Raw genomic sequence first — 20,089 nt, 5'->3', positions numbered from 1 at the left:
TACCGGTCTTTACCTTTAGTATTTAAAATCAAATAGCGATCTTACAAATTACTTCATAAGTAATAAATGACGTTTAATCTTTTGCATATTTTGTTTATTACATATTTTTATCAACAATTTTATCAAAAGCAGTTTTTAGATACCTCTATGAACGAGTGTTATGGGAAAATCATTAGTTCCCTGGTCTACTATTATGTATACTGTATACCCCTATACATAATTGAAAAGTTAAAACATCAATTTCTTCATTATATTATTCGGTCAAGGTCGAAAGGTCAATTCGCCTTCACACTATTTTGCTGTCATTGTTCGACGTCTCGAAACTCGACGTTACCATAGAGATTTGATGTGTTTTTATCCAATTATTATTAACAGAGTTGATTGTTCCAGTTTGCTTTCCGCAATTGAAATATATATTCTCACTAGGAATACCAGATCTAAAAGTTTCAGTTACCTTTTCAACGAATAAACTAAAGTTTTTAACTCCTGTTTGCCACGTATGTTGAGGTTGCTCAACTCTTCTGTAACATAATTTGTTTTGAGTTTGTCGGCATTTCATACTCAAATTTTCCAAATAAAATAAATGAGAATCATGTTAGTCTAATATATTATTAAGATTTGTAATTGTTTTTACTTTTGTATTCTGGTAATCTTTGTTATTTTGGATACAGTAATAATAAGTGGAGGTATCCCCGTCAATAAATAAGTAATATTTATCAATATTAAAACCATTTTTTTATCAACAAATATAGTCCCTAAAGATATTAATTATTCCTATAAAGTTAATTCAGGATTTCTTAACTTTGGGGTTAAACTAACAAAGTTAATAATGTTATAATTTGCCTACTTACCCTCCGACGCTTCGTGATGTAGCATAATACGGCGTCCAGACGTTCTCCCTAAAAGGATCTCTGTACATGGGTAGTTCATTTGTTATTTCCGCGGCTCTCGATTGTCTCTTTGAAAACCTCCACATCGCTTTTAACTCCTCACATGTAGGCTCTGTTTGTATACCATTTCTAGCTATCACTTCTCCAGTACCTCTACTGTCTTTTGCTCGAGGTAGGGCTAAAGCTAGAGTCATTAGCTCATTGATTATCAACAGGGTGATTAGTCTTATTTTTGAGATTGTAAAATACTGCATCTAAAACAAAATATAGCATTACTAATATTTTTAAGCATCGTTGTATCCAGGTGTATTAAGGTAATTTAACCTTAATTATTAAACAGAAAAATGTTACAAAAATATAAATAATTTAGGGTACAAACTCTCCAACTGAATAACCTTAGGACGTGAAAATGAATAAGCAAAAATAATTTGGACGATTTTCGTACAACTCTCATTTTTCAAAATAAAAACCACGTTACATTACATTTAGCAACAATGTAGCTTATAAAAAAAAACAAAAAACGGTGTAGCTACCTATGAAATCTGTAGACCTAGTAAAAGCAGAGTTGTAGCAAATAAAATGTAGGTTTTCATTTGTCAAATTCCAAATCGCATATTTCAACGTGAAGTAACCAAAAAATTAAGCAATTTTAGAAGAAAACTCCTCAAAGCTTTTTGAAAGTATTTAAGAAAATGTTTATTTTTGATTTTCTAGCCTCAAAACTAAGCGAGTTACGCTCAAATTAAGGTGTCCCTTTTTTTGGTAAAACTATCGTGAAAATCACCTCCTAATTAGCACTTCTAATAAAATTAATCGTTACCACTTTACTGTTTTTTTTATTTATATGGTAACGAAATAGCCCATCTGCGATGCGTGGTAAGTGTCACAGTTCTTAGAAGTATGGATCTAGAATATTCGATCGTTGATATTCTCGATGCTCTTTTGACGTGAAGGATAGAGGTCGCTACTCCAGAATATTCTAGTACATGATAACTTGTATACATTTGCCACCCTAGACTTTCCCTAATATATTCATTTTTAAATGTATTATTATTTTGTCACTCTACTCTCCATCTCAGCATTCTTATTTTCTTTACATGCATTCGTTGTTCCTCTTTTTTCTAACCTTCAGTTCCATACGTCATAGCTGGTTTTACATAAATTTTATAAATTGTTTTGTTTTTGTTGTGATTTGTTGTTTAACAATTAAGGTTTTATTATAGTTTATGGATGAAGTGAATTATTCAGTGGTAGCTAACCATGCAGTTTGATGAATATTTTTTGTGTACACTGCTGTGTCTAATCCTTCCTTGTTTTTAGCGAAAAGACAACCCTTTCACTTGATTTTTCTTTAAAGTAGTACCAATCGGTAATTTTTGTGGTCAGTCTAGGCTCCAGTAGTATCTACAGTATATCAGAAAATATGGTTCTAATTACTGGAGAATGGTCGGACGACAGATTTAAGGCAGATTCGGATTCAAATTTTTTCATATTAAGGCCCTTTATAACATAAAAGTCAAGTCAGTCCGGAATTTTGCGTCTGTCAGCAGGCCAATACATGAACTCTCTTGTAGTATAGATAGATACTGAAGATTTAAGTTTTGCATGACTTGTAGTAGGTCTCTACCCTTAATTGTTGTTACTCAGGCTACCTAGTATGTATTTTGTGCTGTACTTCGAGTGCTATTGTTAAGTGTTCGTGTTTGTAGTTATTCATTAGGTAGTACTTGATGTGGTTAAATATAAAAAAAATTATAGAAAAAGAAACTCAAGTCTTTGTGATTGGAAAGGACCATTTTGACTATGATTTTCTAATTGGTTTAGTTTGTATAAAACAATTTTTATTAATGTCAAAATGAAAACCCCGCAAATAAGTCAAAAAAGCATATGCACACAAATCTCATCGAAGCGTAGCAGATCGAAATGATTGGAATCTATTCAACCCAAACGAAAGATCACCTACCGCAAGAGCTTGCCTAAGCCATTAAAAAGCTTAAAAATAATAAAGCACCAGGAACGATCAAATTTGCAATGAGCTCTACAAGAATGTCTGGCAAAATGAGACCATGCGCGGTGAATAGTCTCAAGGCGTGATATGCCCATTACATAAAAAAGGCGATCAGCTTCAGTGTGACAACTACAGAGGTATAACCCTCCTATTTAACATTGCCTTGGAAAAGGCAGTATAAGACACACGAATTAGAGATGGCGGTACTATTTACAATAGATAGATACAAATCTTAGCATACGCTGATGGCATTGACATAATAGGGCGTAGCAAGCAAGATGTTGAGCAATATTTTCTAGAATTGCAAACGGCGGCGAAACGAAGACAAAACCAAGTACATGTTGGTTACTAAGGATCCCATATCAAATGAGGAACGGAACACAGCATTTGGAAGTCATATCTTTCAACGTGTTGACAGCTTCACATACCTTGACTCGCTAGTGACTACTACCAATAAAACAGCGAAGAAATTAAAAGACGAATAAACCTTACAAACACGTCATACTATGGACTCCAAAAACAATTTCACTCAAGAAATATCCAAAGCAAAACTAAAATTTTTATAAACAAAACACTGCTGAGGTCGGTACTCATATGCAGGGCGGAAACATTGACTCTAACGCAGAATGATGAAAGACTTCTGGGAATATTCGAGCATAAGATACTCCGCAAAATATTTGGAGCTATAAACGATCAAGAGCAGTGCCCCAAAAAATTAATTTTGAATTATACCAACTCTTTAATGAACTAGATGTCGCAAAGTTCATTAAAACATAGCGACTTAGATGGAACTGACATATAATACGAATGCCCGACAACATGATTGCTAAAATGCTAACGACAGGAACACTGATAGGAAAAAGAAGCAGAGGCCGATCCCGAATTAGGTGGTTAGATGGAGTTGAGACCGACTTAAGGATCCTAGAGATCAGAAGATGGCAAGAAAAAGATGCCAGAAATCGAACAAAATGTCGACTAATCTTAGAGCAGACCAGAATACACAGAGAATTGTCGAGCCAAAGATGATGATGACAGAAATCTTATTTCCAATTAAATAAAAAAACTGCTAACATTTCTAAAGAAATAAAAAGCTATATTCAATTAATCAAAGTTGCTACTTAGGGAAAAAAATAAGTATTCAAAGATGACTGATATATCAAATGAAATAAAAAATAAATATTTAATAAATTTGAATGAGCTCTTTAAAGAAGAAATTTTTGAAATTTATATGGACCATTTAGATTGCCATCGACAATTATTATTGGAGGATTTAATATTTAAAAACGAAACGAATCCATCTTGGCGAAACATAAATATTGTTACGATAAATATGACTCATAACTTAAACTGTAAACATATTGTTTCTAACAAGTATTTTTCTAGTAGGTTCTCCTACGATAAAAACCTGTCTGGGTCGATGGCAATCGAGAACATTCAGGAAGGTCACCATGCGGTTCGATGGAACTTCGGAATAACGGCTATTTTATATAATATATAGAGGAAATTTTTATTTGAAAACAGTTAGTCTGAATAGCTGTATCGAGTTTGAATTGTAACGCGGAAATGTATATAAATTAGAATCGTGTAAATACTGTAAATAAATTATTGTAAGACTTCATATAAATTAAATAAAGACTAATAAACTAAGTGTTAAAACATTATTTTATAATAAATAAAGTTAACAAATTAGATTCATAAAAACAGTTCAATATATATATATATATATATATATATATATATATATATATATATATATATATATATATTGTTATGATATGTAAAATCAAGAAAATATTGGTTTGTTTAAAATATTTCAAAGTTCAAAAACATTAAAATAATTCAGATAAGTAGGATAATAAACAACAAACATTTCGAAGAAGGAAAGTTATTAAATTCTTGTATTACCTGTACTAAACAAAATGTAAGCTTTGCATAAATTATTTCTTTGTTATACTTGAGTGACCCGCATAATTTTAAGTGAAATCCAAAGACAATTGAACCACATTAATGCAGTGATTAGAGACAAATAGAAGAGATTTTAGAAAGAGGTTTTTGTTAGTTTTTAAGAATTATAGAAAATATTATTTGTAAATAAGTTTTAGGAAATTTTATAATTATAGGTAAAAATTTGTTTGTTATCGAAATGAAAAAATGGGGGAATTGTGACGAGTTTTGATTGGCGGAGATTGAAAAAGGTGGGATAAGTATGTAGGAAAAAGTTTAGCGAGATTGAGGAGAGAGAAAAGATAATCAGTTGGTTTTCCAAGTCTGTAAGACGAACAGTGATTGTTCTCTGGTGGTTCTCAAGAAGTAGCAAGCAGTAGTGTTGAATGTTAGTGAGTTTTTGTGGAGTTAGTGTATCTGACAGAAGCTGAAGCAGCAAAATATTGTAAGTCATATTTTCCTACTTATATTCCAAGAGTCACTGTTCAGGCCAATGAGAGATTCAGTTTATCGTAAAGAGAAGATATTCCAAGAGTCATTTTTCACTCGGGCCAACGAGAGATTCAGTTTATCGAGAGGAGAAAGGCTATCATAATTTGAATGATTGTTGCTTTTGAAGGAGATCATTAAGGACGATATACTTGCAACAATCTGTTGTAAGATTGCTGATTACATAGGGAGCGGTTGAGGGGAGATAATACAGTCCACAAGGAACAAGGATTTGGACCACTCATCATCAGAGAGAGATATTTTTGTTTTCTGCAGTTTTTTTCTTTTATTGATAACACAATTTTTACACGTAATTTAGAAAGGATATAAATATTTTGATTAGGAGAGTTAGAATAGTTTGGGATTTTGAGTTTTCAATTAATATTGTTTGTACCATTAATTTTGATTGTTCACGTACGGAGAACAAAATTTTGAGAATCCTTATATGAGATTTGTTTATTGAAAACTTTTGAGTGTGAATTATTTCATTATTTTTATTTCAATATATAGTGTTAGATCATATGTGTTTTTTATTATTCCGGTATTCTCTGGACCTTACCTTTCACATGTAATAGCATAGATATTGAAGCACAAATTTAACCCTGAGATAAAAGAATTAAAAATTGTGATAGAGTCATAATCATATCATTTAAATAATTTTAATTAATCAAAAAAATTAATTAGCTAATTATTGCTTGACTTTGAATATCACAATAATATATATATATATATATATATATATATATATATATATATATATATATATATATATATATATATTCAAAAACCATTATACCACATAGTGGTGTAGGGCGACAATACATTATAATACAAATACAATTCAATATTAATATCAAACCTAAATCTTATTTTGTAAACTTAACTATATTCTACTGTATATTGACATTAAATACAAATTTGAGCCATTCCTGCTTATTTCGGGCCAGCGTTCTTGCTTCTGTCCATGTTGTTTCCCTTTTTTCGATAATGATTCCTAGAGTTCTATCCCACATTTGCTGTGGTTTTACTTTCTTCTTCCTTATTTGCGTTTTTGCCTGCCAAATTTTTTTCACTGGTTTTGTATTCTCCATTCTCTGAAGCTGACCCCACCAACTAAGTAGCCTTCTTTCGATATATTCTAATGTTGACTTTATTTGCAAATCTTCCCTTATTTGAGTGTTCCGTAGTCTACTTATCTCTTTCGGTAACTCCTCGACCTCGTCTCAGATATTTTATTTCTACTGCCTGTATTTTACTCTTTTGTCCTTTTGTTAGAACCTGTGACTCGCAACCAAAAGTTAATACAGGTAAAAAACGTAAATCAGAATGGATTGGACATGTAAAAAGAATGCACGGGAATATACTAGTCAAGAATATTATTTGGAGAGTACCTGAGGGCAAAAAAAAAGAAGACCAAGAAAGAAATGGAGAGATGTAGACTGGAGAAATATCAGAGAGATAAGAAGTAGAGGTTGGAAGCTGACAGCTAAGAACAGAAAGATGGATAACGATTAGTTATGCATCCAGCAATGGGCCTAAAGGGTCTGTTAACCCTACACATATATACGTGTATATTATTATTATTATTAATTATAAATTATATTGTTAATTATTATTTTATATTATTATTAATTATAAAAATAAATTCCTCTAAATAAATAAAGCTCATATGACCTACAAATTTTAATTATATTTCTAAATAAATAGATATTATTTCTATTTGGCATATCGTTTATTTTCTTGAAAAGTTATATAGACGATATAACCCGGCAACAGTGTACCGCGTAAGTTTTTTGAGTACATAGGGCCATTGCAATTGCATTTTGTTTTCCATTCTGTATGATAGGTGTCGAACGGTGTGTTTATATTCGGGTGATTTAGGTTATTTCGCGTTTAGTGTATTGTCGTTATCGTCGCAATTTTGTCATATTAAATCTGAAACAGGAACATATCTCAAAAGAAAAGACTTCCAGGTAAAATAAGTGTTTTCTTTATTTTATAACATCAAACAACATGAATTAAACATTCACAAACATTCAACAATTAAAAGTTGACAAACTGCAAATTCATATATTTAGCATTAAATACAAACATATCCCAAAAGAAAAGAATTTCAGGTACAATTATTGTTTCCATTATTTTTAACATCATTAATCAACTAAAGTTAAACATTAAATAAAAAACCCCTTTTGTTTCTAACGATCAAAATCGGATTTTGACAGTTTCCTACTTCATGCGTAATGAAATGTGCGCAGCCTGCTCACAAGTTTAGAAATACCAAAATACCAAGTCAAGTAGGTATTGTCTGAATTATAGGATTAGAGATAGAAATGAGTGACTTGTTTTTTTGTTATAATAGACTAAATTTTCAGCGATGGCTGGCAGTGGGGACTGCATTTCTTCCGAGATAATTTTCTAATAATAATTGAATATACCTATTATATGTATTCAATTAGTAATATTATTTTCCAAAATATTTATGTATTTATGCAACAAGTGCTTAAAGTAATCGCTTATTACACGCAACGTAAAATTTTTTAGCAGGTTAACTGTCAGTTCGGGAATAATAAACACTTTTAGCATGAGTTGCATATTATATAGACCAGAAAAACTAGCAAAATAAAAGCCTTTTCGTGACACACTCCTTTATACAGCTATCTAACTGCTTTTGATACATTTTTGGTGATGACAATTTGTAATAAACAAAATAGGCGTAAGATTAAACTACATTTTTAGTTATAAATAATATATTATAAACAATGCAAGATCGCTATTTGATTTTAAATACTAAAAGTAAAGACCGGTAAATTATAAGAAATATTGACACAGTTTTGCTGAAAGTTTTGCTGAAAAAGCATAGAAAATCATTTAAAATTAGAGTTTATAAAATTATTTTTGTTCATTTGTTGTTGAATTTTTGCAAAAATTGCTTTAAAAGTCGATTTTTTGAAAATTATTAAAAACTTCTAAAAATGCACAAAAAACTTTATACTTATATATTAATATATATATATATATATATATATATATATACATATAAAAACTCTATTTGTTTTATGTCTCAATATTTCGTCACGACTTTGTGACTTCTTCAGGAGAAAATTGTAAATTTATTAGAATAATTATTCTATGTACACAAAGTTTCAATAGTTACAACTAGAAGAAAATTTAAATTTAGTTAACATATTTAAATGGCATTTCTGTGATTGTAATTTGATGGTAACCGCTATACATTATATTTTATATAGTGAATTCTTAGATTTTTAGTAAATAGGTGAATAAAAAAATATAAATATATATACATATTGTATAATCTTCGCGTATCAGTCACAAATTAGTTATTCTATTAATACAGGAACGAATTAACAAGTTCTGAATTAAAGTAAAACCACCAAACCCAATAGACCATTTTATTGACACAAACCCAGTAAATAATGACAAAGCGTTAGCACCTGTGGTTTGCTTTTGTCCGACTCCCTTCCTCTAATCTGTCATGTGCTTTTATAAATTAATAGCTTTATTACAAATTTAATGAAACGAATAATTATTACAGTTTAAATCAATAGCATGTGGCAAACAAATATATTTCAGGCCCCACATGTAATAATAATATTTGAGAAAATTAGCATTCGTTACACGAGGCAATAAATCTATAGTTTAATAGATGACATTAAACAATATATATATATATATATATATATATATATATATATATATATATATATATATATATATATATATATACAAACCCAGGTGACTGATGTAATCCAAAGAATAAAATCCCTGAAATGGCAATGGGCAGGACATATGGCAAGAAGAACAGATAACAGATGGACCACTAGAACAACTATGTGGTACCCCAGGAACGCTAAGAGACCGAAGAGGCGCCCAAATCTCAGATGGGATTATGATATTAGAAAATTAACAGGAACAACGTGGTCTCGAATAGCACAAGATAGAAAAATATGGGCACAAATAAGCGCAAATTATTAGAACAACGTATAACTAAGACATCGTCGAATAATAATAAGAACATAGAATAACATTGAAATAAGGGAGGCTACACCGTAATTGGAAACGGTTGATAAAGCTGCACATGATGATGATGATGATATATATACATATATATATATATATATATATATATATATATATATATATATATATATATAGAGAGAGAGAGAGAGAGAGAGAGGGAGAGAGAAAGAGGTAGAGAGATAGAGCTTCTTAGGAAAACATCCATGATCTACTTTTAATCTTAGGATGGCCGACACTGTATTTCTTAGCCCAACAATTTTGTAAAATTAGTTCGCGGCTACTGTTGATTGTATTTTAAAGAAAGTAGTGCCTTTGCCAAAATAGTTTCACCGAACTGAATCCAACATCTATCTCATTTAAATTTATTATGCTATTTCACATAATATGCAATGGGATCACATGTATTAAATTCTTCAATCAATATATGTGAGTGCTTTAGACGATTTTTAGTTATTGAATCCGCAATACTATTGTCCTTTAATGTCCTAATGTCCCTACTGTCCCTTATCCCAAACGAATTTAACATCATACAAAGAGGCTGATAATTTTAGTAACTATTGAAACAGTTTTTATTAAAAGATATTGCTGTTAATTGTGACTTTAAAGTTTTGTAATGCATTTAACACTGATAATTATAATGAATCAGTGCACACGACAATTTTGTTCCACTGTTTTTCACAACACCATTCAAGGACTTTATGTATAGCACAAGCTTCAGCGTAAAGGATACTGGATTGCTTATTTAGAGTAAATGCTTTTTGAATTTTCATTTTTGTTACAAAGTAATCACTGGTTGTACATGTTACTAATTTCGAATTATTTGTATAGATTAAAATGTAATCTGAATAGTTACTTAAGATCTCCTTGAGAGTATTATGACAAAATTCAATTTGATGTTTAAAATAATAATGTTTGTAGATAGAAAACCTGTCAGGTGTAGTATGTCCAATGATTCCCACAGAGGATTATAAGGAGATTTTATTAACTTAAGTTCATTGTAAGGTACAAATGCTTTTTCAAGTGGTGGGGAGTGTTTTTTAAGAAACATCTTCTTCTTCTTTGGCTTTTCCCATTATGAGTTTGCCGTTTTCGTCCTCTACAGCACTCTATTTTCCCAGGCATCTTTTCTGAGGTCTCTATATATCATAGCATTTTCTATCTATTTTTTCCATCTCATAGCAGGTCTTCCTCTCCATTTTCTTACCGGCGGGTCCCAGTCCAATATTCTTTTCGACCACCTGTGCTCTGGCATTCTTTCATGCCCGTACCACTGCAGGGCTCTGTTTTCCAACTTTTTTGTAATTGAGCGTTCTGCTTCCATTCTGTTCCATATTTCCTCTGTTTTTATTATATCTGCTCTGGTAATTTGTAGACATCTTCTCATAAAGTCCAGTTCAAGTCTTCTTATTTTATTGCGTATTGATGTTATCATTTGAATACTTTCGCTCCATATAGGGTAATATTCATGAAAATTCTCTGAAAGATTTTTTTTGTTTTCTTTGGTTAGAGTGTTGTTTCATATCACTTCATGGAGTGATTTCGTGGCTTGTTTTCCCGTACTATTTTTATTTCTATATCCTTTATACAAATACCATTTCTTAATAATCTCTTCTTCAAAACGTAAGGGTAAATTTGCAACCTCGGATCCAATACATTATTATTCTGTCTTACACATATCTATTTTGTGTCCCCATAGCACATATTCTTCCTTTAATTTCTTTATTATACATCCTCCCATTCCATATCCTCCCTGTTTTGTGCAAAAATGACTTGGTCATCTGCGAAGAGTAGTGAATGTAATAAATTCTTTTGTACTGGTATGCCCATTGTTCTGCATTATATATATATATATATATATATATATATATATATATATATATATATATATATATATATATATATATATATAAATATATATAATAATAGTCTCCCGTTTTATACCGCTGTCGCGGCTTTGGGAGTATAGCAGGGTAGTCTGCTATATCTAGGGCCTACGGTATACAAGGAAGGTAACATGGCCAGTGCTACGCTTCAACCGTCTATTATTACCCCTGGTTTTACCCAAGGTACTCATTTTTATTCAGGCTGAGTCGACCTGGGGCCTATAGACATTTTTTAAAATGTCTAGATGTTCTTGCCGGCGGTGGGATTCGAACCCCGGACCACCGGCTTGCTGCGAGGCAAGCATCCTACCGCTTGCGCTACGCAGGCCCTTTATATATATATATATATATATATATATATATATATATATATATATATATATATATATATATATATATATATATGCTGTCACTATTTTTCCGGGTTTGACTCCGCGTTGTAAAATGCTGGTTTTCTTGAAAACCATTGTTTTGGCGACGTTTCGGCAAGGTCTCACTTGCCATTCTCAAGCCTGGTGGATCTACTTCTCGTCGTTTATTACTATGGAAAAGATTCTTGCTGATGAAGGCATTATACTGATCCCTCTATGGTTATTTGGTGACCTTTTGTCACCTTTTTTTGAAAATTGAGGACATATATGATAGATTCCACTCTTGCTTCGATTTTATTGAACAACATTCGTATGAATGACATGATCCTTGCGCCTCCATATTCCAACAGTTCCATTTTTAAGAAGAATGTAGTTGTTAAATAAGCTGTATCTAATAAATTAATTATATTGGCATTATAGTTGCAGCGATAATGTTGGATTGGGAAGTAATTGCGTACCATATTATATTCTCTGCGTAATGAGAGTGGAGTTTTCAGAGGCTAGAACCAGTGTAACTTGATTGGGAGTGCTTTGCACCAACCCTAACACAATTTTCAAAGCTTTTAATTGGATTCTACTAAGTATATGTAAAGTAGTTATGCTAGCTTACTCATATACCAAACAGGCGTAATCTATAATAGATCTTATATAATCTCAATAAAAATTCAACGCAATATTTTACACCCCACGATCCCTTAAAAAGCATTTTAAGTAAAATCTTGAATATGTTGCCTATGTAAGACCATTTCAAATAGGTAAACAGAAATAAGAATAAGCCTTACTCACAATAAATTTATTTTACCACCAACGACCGGTTTCGCATACTAAAATTTGCTATGCATCTTGCTCAAATACTACTGCCGATACAAGGATTATTATCGGTTCGGATCGGTTTTATTGTAACTATTTAACCAATAGAGGCAAATTTCTTGAGCGGAGAGATTAACAAATAAACTAGGGAGTAGGTATTATGTAGATTGTTTGTTGAAATGAATGTGATATTATTTAACATTTATTTACATTTATTTAAGAGGTATATTTTGGAAATATGTGTTAATTCCGTGAAAATTATTTAGATCAGACAGCTCTATGATAATATATAAAAAGTGTATATAAAAGTATATAAAGGGTGTGAAATAACTCCAACTTGTAGTTATCAAGTTATGATAAATTGATTTGGTCTGTATTTGGGCAGAATTATTGTAATGTCAAATAAATTTAAAATAAAAAAACTTAAAGAGAAACAGAACACATTCAAAAAGACACAACAGACATTTAATTTAAAAGGGTGCACTTAGTGGCACTACATCACTTCTAAGGAGAGGAACTGGCAAAAAAGAACTAGTTTTTTTGTTGTCTAATATATTTTTAAGAGGTAAAAATTGACAAGTTGAAGTAGTTGTAGGTTAAAGTGTGATAGTTCTTCTTCTATTTAATAGTACTAAATAATAAATGAGTACTAAATAATAAAAAATATTTATGTATATAAAAAATTATAACTATTTGGATACAATAAAACCGATGATCACCCGTCACCAGTTTACCATATCAGTTTAAACTATGTTTTCTAAAACTCTAAATAATAATCCTTGTATCGTAAAAATATTTTTATATAAAAAACAAAACCACATGTTCTGTTTGCTGTGCTTAGTTTGAACAAATTGTTAACTTATTTAGTTCAATTTATTGTTTATACATCGTAATCGTATAATGTCCATTTACTTAAGTGTCTTTACAACTTTAATATCACTGACTGCTACATATCTTTTTAAGGTAACACATATAACAACTTTTCCATGCTTGTGTGGTTTTTTTATATTGTTCTTTTTAGATGAATTGATGATGCTTTCTGATTAAGAAAGCGAAACGTCTTCAATAAATAGATGAAGTAGCCATCAACTTTGTCTTTTTTCTCCACCTTTTGACCGAAAAAACCCACCACTCTTCTGAGTGATCCTTAATTTATATTGGATTGACGGTCGTACTCCTTTTCTCGATATATATATATATATATATATATATATATATATATATATATATATATATATATATACATATGCAAACAAGAGAGAATGATATGGGATGCTAAAAAGAAAGAAGAAGACATTTTTTGAATATTGTCATTAAATATCTTTACTCTTTTCAGATATGTACTTTTTGTTTTTATTCTCCTATCCTATGGTATTTTTTTCTCTAGTTCCGGATGTTCTATACTTTGTTAGAGAACAGGATTGATTTTTCTAATAATTTCGTTTGTGGTGTTTTTTCTGAAAGCGCCTTTTTACAATTTTGTAGTTGTTGTCATATTTTTGTATCAAGAGTCAGAATTGAAAAAGCAGGTGCCAACTTCGTGAAAATGAAAAATATTTTATGCAGCAAAGATCTGACATTGGCCCTCAGAATAAGGCTAGTTAAATGCTATGTACACAGTGTACTCTACTATGGAGCTGAATCATGGACATTAAACGGGAATACAATAAATCGACTTAACGCGTTTGAAATGTGGACATTTAGAAGATTGTTAAGGATTCCATGGGTAGATAGAATCACGAATACAGAAGTGTTAAGGAGAATAGGCAGAGAGAGGAAATTGCAATATCTCGGACATGTGATGAGAGGCGAAAGATACAACATCTTGAGACTCATAATTCAAGGAAAAGTAGAGGGTAGGAGGAGCGTAGAAAGAAGACGCGTTTCCTGGTTGAAGAACCTGAGAGAGTGGTTTGGTTGCAGCTCAAGGCAATTGTTTAGAGCAGCTGCCTCGAAGGTCAGAATAGCCATGATGATTGCCAATCTTCGTCGCGGAGATGGCACTTAAAGAAGAAGAAGATAACAACTAGATGAAAACTTTTGCAAGTTATTTTTGCCACAATTGGTTTTTGTATTCTAAATTTTTTTCTCATATCTTTGTGCTTTTTTATTTTCGTTTTTTTCTTCAGAAAGCATCCACGGTTTCCCCGTTTTGATTTGTATATTTCCTAAACGTTAATAAGTTATGGTTTTATTCTGAATATAAATTTCACAAGAAGCTATTAACCAATTGAAAATTAATTTTATTGCTTTTGTATGGAATACACGGACAGGGTATTTCAGTAATCCATCCCACAATCAGTGTAAATTGTGCAAAGTGGCTTTTCAAGCGCCTGCTAAGAACAATAGCAGTCCATCAAGTGCTAAATTAAGCGTCACTTTAAAACGTGAAGTAAGGCATCCACATTAATTGCATGTATAATATGTAGTGTTAACGTGGCTATTGAGGTTAATTAAATTTCGTAATTATGAACTTGTAATCTGACAGCTTAATAAGATTATTAATATGCTATTATAGTTTTAGTAGCGAAACTAGTTAAAAAAGTTACAGGAAAAGAGGAACGAGAGCTAGTAAAGAGCTTTTAACATTTTTTTTCCATCGTAGAAGATGTTTATGCTTATATCTTCAAGGAAATCAGTAGAAAATTTCAGTTTTGAACACTATGCGAACGATTGAGTAATTTTTTCCCAGGAATATAATGAAGTAGAATATGTGATCAGAATTGTATTTGGAAATTACATGAAATTTGACGACATATCAATAATTAGAGACACTAAATAAATAGACATTGATTGTTTTTGTTCAGTTGTCCTATTATCGGCATCTGAAAGAAAGGACTGGATCGAAACATCCATACATTTTTATAGTTTATCTTACAAACACATATATATATATATATATATATATATATATATATTTATTATTTATTATATATATATATATATATATATATATAATAATAATAATAATTGAAAAACACTGATATTTATACATGTACATAATTATATACATTTATAAATTGCATAAAAAGATATATACATGACACAAAAAACATACATAAAAGATTTCTACATAAAAAACTTTAACACTAAATAAAAAAAAATAAAAACTACATAGGTATGTAGATCAACTTGCATTTACATAAAGGGGTTATATATTTTAGGTAGCTACAAGTTCGACAAGGTCCGAAGGTGATCGTTACTAAAAATATTCTACTCTTGACTCTCATTTTCGGATTAATCAGTTTTTAATTTACCGAGCTCATTCAAAACTATTTCTACAATATCGTTGCTGGTAAGCAGCTGATAACCTGGGTCATCTTCGTTACAATGCATCCACGTCTTAACCTCAGTTGCATCAACTTCTTTAAACTCATCGGCGTTGCTCACTAACATAGATACTTCCGCTATGGTATTTTCTTTACTATCACATTTCATGTTGCTTTTATCTTCCTATAGCGTTATTATTTTTTTATAAGCTCTTTTGAAAGTCTTTTTTTTCACTTTGATAGTGAACGATTTCGAAGACTTTATCAACTTCAACACTTTGATTAATTGATTGACCACTAAAATTATACGCCTTATACAAAAAATCGAGCAGTACAGCAAATATCCAGCGGTGGAGTTAGAATTTTTATACACAGAACCATCCAATCCAAATAAATTCCGTTAAATACAAATCTGGAAAGAGTAGCAGTTTCGGCAATACATCATTTTAAAATCATTATTCAACGTATACTTACCACATCCTGACGAGACTATTCTTTTGAAACTTCAAAATGTAATTAAACAAATTCCATCCCCAAAATTAATTTTGGGTGACACAAACTGTCACAACATCGCATAGGGATCCCCAAAAACTGATAAAAATGGACGAATATTATTAGAAGCAATTAATAATATAAAACTAGTTTTATTAAATACAGGAATACCTACAAGATTCAATGCATATAATGGCACATTTCCTTCATAGATTTATCTATCAGTGATTTAACTTTAGCTCCATTTCTGCAGTGCAATACATTAGACCACCTATATCACAGTGATCATTTTTAATATTATTTACTCATGACAAATACAAGAAAATCTATACAACACCATATGAAACGTGGAAATTAAAGTCAGCTGATTGGGAACAGTACTCAAACCTAGTAAGCTTACGTATAAAAATTCTCGTTATATCAGATAATATACACACTACATTCTATAGGAAAAACCAAAAATATCACAAAGCTTCTCCTTGATTAAGCACTTAAATCGCATCCGCTTTGAAGAAAACAAAACATGCTTTTAATATATTTAAGAACACATCTAATAATTTAAACAATTTTAGATATTTAAAGGCGAGATCTAGATTTTTGATAAAGCGTGCAAAAAAGAAAGTTGGACCAATTATATGTCGTCATTGACTCGTCTACGCCTATAAGGTATATAAAAAAAATAAAGAAAAAAAAGGTTCATAAACATTTAACTGACAATATTGACACAATAACTACAAATGATCTAACAAATAAACAAAACATTTGTAATATAATAATACAAATACAAAAAGACAATCAGAAATTGTAGCAGAACACTATCAATTGTATTCAAGTAATCAGCAGTAATCAATAATTAATATAGAAGATACTGGTTGCCGACTAAACACTTCCACAACACTTGATGAATTAAATGAAAGTCTTTTTCTTCTTCTAGTGCCGTCTCCACTAATGAAGGTTGGCTATAACCATTGCAAATTCGTCTCTATCTTCAGCTTTTCTTAAGAGCGTCTGTGTGTTTAATCCGGTCCAGTCGCGAATGTTTTTCAGCCAGGATATTTGTCGTCTACCAGGACCTCTTTTTACTTCGATTTTACCCTTCATAATCAGCTGAAACAACTCGTACTTATCATTTCTAAGTATGTGTCCCAAATATGCTGTCTTTCGCCTTTTAATGGTGGTCAAAAGTTCTATGTCTCGTCCCATTCTGTGCAACACTATTTCGTTCGTAATATGATCGGTCCAGGGTATCTTCAAAATTTTCCTAAAAAGCCACATCTCAAAAGCTTCCAGTTTTCTCATTAAGTCAACATTTACAGTCGCTTCGACACCATAAAAAGAATAGAGCGGATATAACATTTTACCATCCGATATCGGATTTGCAGATTGAGTCTTTGGTTACTCAGAAATTTCCTCATTTTTAAAAAGGCTGCTCTTGATTGCTCTATTCTTGAGCGAATTTCTGATTTCGGATTCAGATCTTCCGTAATCCAGACTCCTAAGTATTTCATTTTGTCCAATTGCTCAATATCTTCATTTTTTATCTGGATCCTTGTAATGACTTTGCCCCTCTTACTGATAACCATGGTTTTTGTTTTTTTTTATGTTTATTGTTAAACCAAACTGTTCTCCAGTATCACAAATTGTGTTTAGTAACGTCTCTAGGTCTGTCTCACTTTCAGCGATAATGACTGTATCATCAGCATAACGAATGTTATTTATATTTTCACCATTTATCTTGATCCCTTCTGTACAGTTTTCAAGTGGTTGCGTAAATAACTCTTCGGAATATATATTAAATAGTAATGGTGAAAGTACACGGCCCTGTCTTACTCCTCTACTTATCTGTTGCGCATCCGTGCCATTTCCATATAATGTTATCACAGCCTGTTTGTTCCAAAGAAAGTCTTAATAACTCAAAAAATGCCTCATCTAGACCTGATGAAAAACTTCTTCGAAAAACTGCCCATTAGCGCAAAGGTTACTTCAGTAGAAATCTTCAGCAAAATTTATTCGACCCATAAATCTTTCTGGCACGAAGCGATTATAATACCATTTTTAAAAGACAATAAACCAAAAAACTTATTTTCCTCGTATCGACCAATACCTGTAGCATCTGTAAAATAATGGAAACGATTCTAAGCAAAAGATTAAAATGGTACATAGAAAAGAAAAACCTTACATCCATCCAAAGTGGGTACCGATCAGAAAGGTCTACAATAATAATATCATAGCATCAGAATTTGAAATATATGAAGCCTTTATACATAAACAAAAATTAATAGCAATTTTCATGGTATCACAAAAGCATTTGACACCACGTGGACATATCACATCTTAAAAACAATGAAAAGTTGGAAAATAGTTGGCTAATTCCTTGCCTTCACCAAAAACTTTCTGGAGAACAGAAGTATAAAAGTTAAAACAAACGGTGATCCCTTAAGGATCTGTATTGAGCCCCCTGCTGATTTTAATAGTACTCAACGACGTATTAGAAGTAAAAACCTAAAATCAGCTTTATCGATATTGCAAAATACACTAAATAAATTAGAAGGGTGGTCATTAGATATAAGCTTGAGATTTTTAACCCAAAAAACTAAAGTAATAATAATTGACAAAAGGAAAACACAACACCAATTAAATTTAAAACTAATTGGACACACATTTACAACAATCAACGAAATCAAATTTTTTGGAATGACATTCGACTCTTAACTCCGATGGACATCGGAAATAAATGAACTAATTAAATCCTGCTAACAGAGAATAAATCTTCTAAAAGTCCTTTCCAATCACAAATCGGATGATAGACTATGATTATATCAAGCTCTAATTAGAAGCAAACTAGATTACAGATGTATATGCTACGAAACTGCTAATAAAAGTCAAAACAAACTAGACATCATCCAATTCATAGCATTACGCATAGTTTTCGGAGCTTTTGGAACCACGCCGATTAGCAGCCTTCAAGTCCTAGCAGGAGAACTACTATTTATTCTTAGAAGACATTATTTTTCAATGTGTTGTGCTACTAAATATTTCCCCCTTTATAACAAGCTTAATAAGAAACAACCCTCTAAATTTGTACTTAAATTACTGCCCTAAAACTTACCTTTTAATGAACGCATAAATCGATTTGAATACGATATACATCAATTGAGAGCTACTTCTACACACAGATGCCAGTCTCCTTCCTGGAAAATTCAAATACCAAAAGTAGATTTTACCTTACTCAACGATCCCAAACATTCACACAATCCATCTGAAATAAAACAACAATTCCAGTCTATCATCTCCAGATATCCGGATTTCAAACTAATTTTTACTGGCGCCTCCAAAAGCAGCAATGGTGTAGCTGCTGCAGCTACTTTCGAAGACAGCACCTCTGTCAGCCGCCTAGCTAAGGAGTGTAACATATATACTGCAGAGCTGCAAACAATCTTCAATGCACTGAACCAATGTACCAACAACGATATAATTTTTTTTATTATATCAGATTTTAAGAGTACCTTAAATGGCGTCAAACAGATGTATCCTACTCATGCCAATTAAGCACAAATAAAAGACATGCTATACAATGCCCAAATTGCATTGTATAGCATTTGTTATGGCAAAAACATAACATTTTTATGGGTACCATCTCATGTTGGGATAAGTGGTAATAAAATAAAGCAGCAACAGAAACTATCAATAACGTGACAATCCGTATAATGCAAAACATACCATTTGCAAAAAGAAACAACATTTGAAAATTTTAACAGTATTAAAATGACGTCTCTTATGGCACTAATAAAAAATAATAATGAATTATTAGATATAATTAATTAATCAAAATAAATTAATATATAAATAAAGATAAAATGTTATTACTATTTGTATGATAAAAAATAAAATCACC

General features: G+C 31.2%; 1 protein-coding gene across 1 annotated transcript in view; it reads right to left on the bottom strand.

Moving 5' to 3' along the window:
• Window positions 1-20,089, bottom strand: part of LOC140452394 (uncharacterized) — a 172,624-nt gene that overhangs the window by 58,723 nt on the left and 93,812 nt on the right. Inside the window, exon 2 of the mRNA XM_072546617.1 lies at window positions 852-1,144. Coding sequence (XP_072402718.1) covers window positions 852-1,144 — 293 coding nt within the window. The remainder of the gene's footprint in view (window positions 1-851; window positions 1,145-20,089) is intronic.

Source organism: Diabrotica undecimpunctata, chromosome 10 (assembly GCF_040954645.1).
Source record: "Diabrotica undecimpunctata isolate CICGRU chromosome 10, icDiaUnde3, whole genome shotgun sequence".
Lineage (NCBI taxonomy): Eukaryota > Metazoa > Arthropoda > Insecta > Coleoptera > Chrysomelidae > Diabrotica > Diabrotica undecimpunctata.
This window is presented reverse-complemented; position numbering and strand designations above follow the sequence as displayed.